This window comes from Octopus bimaculoides, chromosome 10 (assembly GCF_001194135.2).
Source record: "Octopus bimaculoides isolate UCB-OBI-ISO-001 chromosome 10, ASM119413v2, whole genome shotgun sequence".
Taxonomy (NCBI): Eukaryota; Metazoa; Mollusca; class Cephalopoda; order Octopoda; family Octopodidae; genus Octopus; species Octopus bimaculoides.
Genome location: NC_068990.1, coordinates 84504394 through 84511043, shown reverse-complemented (window position 1 = coordinate 84511043; position 6650 = coordinate 84504394). Strand labels below are relative to the sequence as shown.

Here is a 6650-nt window from a genome sequence, read left to right as displayed (position 1 = left end):
TGTGCGTGCGCCTGTGTTTGCCCCCCCCCTATCGATTGACAACCGATGCTGGTGTGCTTACGTCCCCGTAACTTAGCGGTTCGGCAAAAGAGACCGATAGAATAAGTACTAGGCTTACAAAGAATAAGTCCTGGGGTCGATTTGTTCGACTCAAAGGTGGTGCTCCAGCATGGCCACAGTCAAAATGACAAATAAGTAAAAGAGTAAATAAAAGAGTATCATTTTGAAAATTGGAAATTTATCATGTGGTCAACTAAACAGGAATCCATCTCATACTATGATACTTATTTGTAATACTGACAATACATATTTACTCTTCAGGCTTGTGAGAAGATTTTTTAAGAGTAGGCCTTGACCACAAATCCCCACTGCCAACAGCAGATGACACATTCCCCCACCACCACAACAGCGTTATCTACTTCTATCGCATGTACTTCATCATCATCATCAACAACACTACCATTTAATGTGTTTTCCCTGCTGGCATAGGTTTGATGGTTCAACAGGTGACAGCAAGCCAGAGGACTGTGCCAAGCTCCAATGATCTCCAATATCTGCTTTGGCATAGTTTCTACAGCTGGATGCCATTCCAAATGCCAACCATTTTACAGAATGTACTAGGTGCTTTTTATGTAGCACTGGCACCAGTGAGGTCACCAAGTAACTTGCAAAACTAGATCTCGACTGAGGGGAGTGTAGCATTGAAGGAGGATATCTCGTTTGTTTTTAAGGCAGTGAGTATCCTAGCACAGTCTAAACTGAAATTGATAAAAATAAATAAAGAAATAAATAACCACCAGATATAATGTCTGTGTTGTGCACATCAAAAATGATCTTAATGTCCAATCTGTTTCTGTTTGTGCTGCATCTGTCATGCAAGTTAACATTACACAACCATATAGCACCATACTTCTTACACATGCTTTAATATACACTGTCTTTTGCACAAGAGCGACATTTTGTTACCAAGAAAAGCAAAGATACCCGAACTTATCCCAGTCCTTTCATACCATCGTAACTATGCTAAATGCAATTTCTCCGTTATTTTGATATCGTAGGTGAAACCAGCAGGTAGAGAAGTGTTTAAATATAAAGCATTGATATACAATTAAGAAGTTGTTCTAACTTACAAGAGTAGGTTTGGATATCAAACAAATTTCACATAACGTTTCACCTGACGGTGGTTGAGATGAAGTTGACCTGGGAATTTTCTGTGAAAGAAAAAAAAAAAAAAAAAAAAAAAAAAAAAAGATTAAAGAAAATTAGAAAAACAATGCATAAATATATATTATAATTTCAAAAGAATAATAGTTATAGAATTTTAAAATTAAAACCTGCAGCTAGATAAAGCAAATTAATGCCTATCTATTAGAATTAACATGGCCAGAGTGGCAAAAGCATGCAGATTTTTGAAAGAGACAATTGTTTTTTACCCTAGGCCTCACCTCCCTTCTGTGAGGATTGATAACATGAGCTTCGGAGAAGAGGCTGTCCTGATCACCATCGTAATACCTGGTGGGGGAAAAAGAAAAAAAAAAAAAAGGGTCAAAAATTTTTAGAAATGACACCAAAAATATAAACAAAATGAAATAGAAATTGTAGAGGAAGTTTCTGAACCACGATTACAATTTAATATAATCAATAGTTCTATATAACACATGTCTGAAAATACTGTGGCTATTTGTAGAAGAAATTGTTTGCAACTATTTACATCAGACAGATGATGGAAATGAGGTTTACAAGGTAGCGAATGGAAAAGTTAGTTAGGGCTATAGGAATGGCTGGTTACAATATCATTGTTAGTACAACAGCTGCTAACCCTTAAGTATTCAATTCTTCAATAGCTTATTTCATATTTAGCCAAGTTATTTCATTCCACTCTAAATGCTCGTTTAGAAACTGATATAAAGGGTTTATCTGTAAAAAAAGAAGAAAAAAAAAGACAGGCTGTCTGAAGTTTAAGTGTGATGCTTCATGATAGTGAATACAGATCTGTAAATGCTGGAGATAAATGAATTTATTGGAGATGCAATGTAAACTTGCATGAATGGCAGAGCACTGGCTGGACATTAAAGAGGTCAGCTGATGTAAAAGGGGAAATGGCTGGGTTAGTATAGACATGCGATTATGACTAACGGAATTGGTCAGGCCATATCTCAGAATGCCAAGCCTCACAGATGACAAAAGAATTAGCAAACTGCTGCATAGACTCGTCCAACCAATACCAGCATAGAAAATAGAGATATAGTAAATGGCGTTTACAATAATGGTACCATTAAAATGTCCAAGAAAAGCATTACTATCTTGAAATATTCTACAAATAAGAGGCTCAAGGCCTCTTATTTGTAATTAGTAATAATTAGTAATTAGTCATTTTCAAAGCATTTTATAGATTCTCATTTTAATAGGCCTTAAAGTCTCAAATGCTCTGGTTCTGTTTTAAACTGTTCCCCTTGTTTATATTGCTCCAGAGCAACACAATTTCAGCTTCAGCCTCTGTAATCAACCCTGCAGATAACCTGCTTAACAATGTAATCGTATCTGCTAACTTGTAACAAATCTAAGCAAATACCGATTCCCAAACATGAGCACCATTAGCAGACATCATTTACTTCAAGTTCAAATCAAACAGTAACAGAAAATTTCAGATGTAAAAGCTGTCAAAGGTAGAGTAACTTGAATGAAAATTAGACTCAAGTTTAATTTTCTGAGTGTGACTTTGACATATCTTCTAATGAAGACCTACAATAGATATGCATTATCAATATTTGACAGGTTTAAACAAGTTTTAATTTTGTTTGATGTTATCTTTGAAAAACTTAAGCCTTAACTTATTAGATCTAACACTAACATAATTCATCAGAAACTACTTCAACATAATAGAGTTAAACTCCACCTTCCAGCCTACTCAATTCTAGTTCTGCTTATTTATATACTTATATGGTTACTTTCTGAAGTTACTAGAACTGACAGTCAATTTGTATACATTCAAATGTCCTTTTATTTTATACCAATTTATTTTCATTCAAATCAATTGTTGCATAAAAGATTTTTTATAAAAACTGTAACCATTTTTATCTTTAATTTATTCATTTCTTTGGGAATGTAAGTACACATCTACTTTATATAAGTAATGGTCTCAGTAATTTACATAAAATACAGACATTTTGTAAAATCTTATGTTACCAATAGGGACTAAAAAGATTTTTTTTTCCACTTGATATATATGATATAACTGTCAAGGTTTCATTGAAATATGAAGACCAACACTGATGGCTTGCAATACAATGACCACCATTGATAAAAAAATACATAGGTAGCTGATTGTTAGCCTGTCTATATTACATTGATATTGAAAAGTAAATACAAACCATATAAGTTCAGCAATTGTTCAAAAGAAAACTTGCTTGGCACAGATTTTATTTTCAATGACTCATTTTTTTTATCAACACATGCCAACAGAGAAAAAGACAGACAACACAAGGAAGAGGAGGAGGATGATATCTCAACATATACAATTTCAAATAATGTATTTCCTGGTGTTTTGAAAAGATGAAATGCAGATTAATTGTCAATTATATGAGAACATCTACCATACAGTTTTAGAAGGAAAGACATACTTTTTGATGACTTATAAATGATTAGCAACATTATGAGTGGCATTGCAAATCTTCTATAAATTGTCAGAGATTGTTTTAAAGCTGGATGCGACTCTTAATAGATTTAATATTGTAATAACAGGATTTTTAACTGAACCACTTTTAAACATGTAGCCTTATGTTTAAAGTTTTTTTTTATCCTTATAAACCAAGCAGAAAGACTGCTGATCAATACTGATGAACATTTTTTGACTGCTGTCCTCCCTTTGATAATTATTTCTAATATCAGCTCAAAGCCTGCCTCTTTAATAATAAAAGAAAATGAAATTTGTACAGAAATAGGTTAATAAAGAAAAGAAGAAAAAAAACTTTACTTTTTCATTAATCTGTAGCCAGCTTGCGATGCAAAGCTGTGTTCATGTAAGACTACAAAGACTAAGCAGGTTCAAGCTTCATTAATAAAATGAGGTTAATATATAATAGTAACAAATTTGTGCTTCACCTATTTTATATCAGCAACACATTTTTTTTTTTTCACAAACACAAGCAGATCAGCTCAATAGGGAGTAACCAACTTCAATATTATGGCTGATCTGATATGAAGAATGAAAACTCGGCTCGATTACCTTATGACTCAGCTGAACACAACCCAGATAGAATTCTTACTCACCAAGAAATGAAACGGACACATGGTTGTGAATACTAAAATCTCATCCTGATGGAGAATGTACCACCCAGTATAGAAGTGCTTAAGAGCTACAAAACAATCTGCAGGAGGAAAATGTGGAAACAAAGTTTCTTCTACTAAACATTGGGTTAGAGAGGCTCTAGGTGATCTATATATCAAAGAAGAGGAGGTGGAGATATAGGACAACGCAATGCTGCATGGTAGTGAGACGTGGGCCTTGAATGTGGAGGACATGCGAAGACTGGAGAGGAACAAAGCTGGTATGTGCCGCTGGATGTGTGACAGAGAATTGGTGTATTGAGGGAGAAGTTGGGCATAAGAGGAATCATATGCAGTGTGCAAGAGAGGAAACTGCACTGGTTTGGCCAAGTGATATGGACAGATGAGGACAGTTGCATAAAGAAGTGCCGATCACTTAAACTAGCGGGAAGAAGGAGAGCCAAGAAGACATGGGACAAAAATTTGAAGGCTGATCTCAAAATGCTGAACCTTATGAAGGAAGTGACAGAGGATTGAGATAGGTAGCACATTTCTGTACTTGAGAAGAGCTGCCCACCAAAACAAAATTGAGATCTTAAAATCAAGGTCCCACATAAAAAGCACCCAGTAAACTCTGTGGAGTGGATTGCATTAGGAAGGGTATTCAGTCATAGGAATTAAGCCAAAAAAGACTGTGGAACCTGGTGCAGCCCCTGGCCTTGCCAGTTCCTGTCAAGCCATCCAACCCATGTATATAGTGGGTGTTTTTCCATCCCACCAGCCCTAGTGAGGCCATCATGCAGTGTGCAAAACCACAAACCTCAAGAAGGCAGTTTTATGCTAAGAAATGAGGGGCAAATGATGGGTAAAAGTAAGAAAGAAAGAAATTGTAAGAGAGGAAATTCAAAGTGAAATTTCATATAATTAAGGTAACAGACAGTAAAAAGCAGTGCTAGTTAGAAGCAAGTGTATGGCAGTATGGTGAAGAAATTTGCTTTGGAACAACATTGCTTCAGGTTCAATCTCACAGTGTGGAAGCCCTTCAAGGAACCATTTCCACTTTTGAGTATACTATATACATAACCTGGCACTTAGTCTTCAGCACCTTCAGTGAAGTCCACAGTTGCAAACATTTCAGGTGAAGCCGCCATTCTAAAGATGACGTCCTCTCTTCCTTATTTATATTAATTTTGAAAATAATGAATTTAGTAAAATAACTTAGATTATTAAAATGGCGTTTGGAACATAAATAAATTTTGATGGAAGGTTTTAATTTAGATCTCTTCAGAGAAGAAGTTTGAATCATGGAACCAGGAGCAATCTCAGGTTGGTATCGAAAGGGCTAAGCAAGGTATTTAACACTAGTAGGTGTGATTTGAGAGGCTTCTGGTAGCTATTTCTAGTAGATTGAGTGACTACACAGAGGCAGTTCCACTGACTGCGAAACAACAAACTTCGTTAAATAGTGATATAACTAATACCTGAAGAACTAATGGTAACAAAAGGTGGAATTATAGTGTAACATATTTCTCAGTTTACTGCCTTGAAAATGCTTAAGTAAAAGACCGACTAAATGATGCACATTTAATAACTGTAAAGCTGTAATGGAAAAAAGACTGAGTAGGTAAAGAACTTGGGCACCGAAAAGATACTGGCTAATGTATACTGCAAAGACAATTATCCTAGTAGAAGTGGACAAAAAAAAAGAAAAAAAAAAAAAAAAAAAAAAAAAAAAAAAAAATCACATTTTTTTTGTACACAGCTTCTATAAAAATACAAGGCTAAGATATATCATCATTATTACAATCAACCACTACTATAGATGATGAATCATGCAAGCACATATTGCATACAAGGTGTATGCCATATTGAATAAATTACTAGATTTTTTTTTTTAATGTATGGAAAGTAAACCAAAGTTCAGTTGACAGGCTGTCTGTAAACATGTCATATGATCAGTGGATGGTTAGGGAGTGGTCGGAAATAGTGGTGAGAGGGAGTGATGGCAAAATCTGAAAGGAACCAATGTAGATAGATAAGGAAGCACAAAGGAATGAAGGTCAAGAGAGAGAGAGAAAAAAAAAAGTAAGTTTTATGAGGAATTCTCTGTCATCGTCGTCGTCGTTTAACGTCCACTTTCCATGCTAGCATGGGTTGGACGATTTGACTGAGGACTGGTGAAACCAGATGGCTACACCAGGCTCCAATCTGATTTGGCAGAGTTTCTACAGCTGGATGCCCTTCCTAACGCCAACCACTCCGAGAGTGTAGTGGGTGCTTTTACATCTCACCTGCACGAAGGCCAGTCAGGTGGTACTGGCAACGGCCACGCTCAAAATGGTGCATTTCATGTGCCACCCGCACAAAAAAAAAAAAAAAAAAAA

General features: G+C 35.5%; 1 protein-coding gene across 1 annotated transcript in view; it reads right to left on the bottom strand.

The window, feature by feature from the left end:
* Positions 1-6650, bottom strand: part of LOC106871316 (E3 ubiquitin-protein ligase arih1l) — a 48397-nt gene that overhangs the window by 17347 nt on the left and 24400 nt on the right. The window contains exons 3-4 of the mRNA XM_014917705.2: positions 1434-1512; positions 1131-1211 (exon numbers count right to left, since the gene is read on the bottom strand). Coding sequence (XP_014773191.1) covers positions 1131-1211; positions 1434-1512 — 160 coding nt within the window. The remainder of the gene's footprint in view (positions 1-1130; positions 1212-1433; positions 1513-6650) is intronic.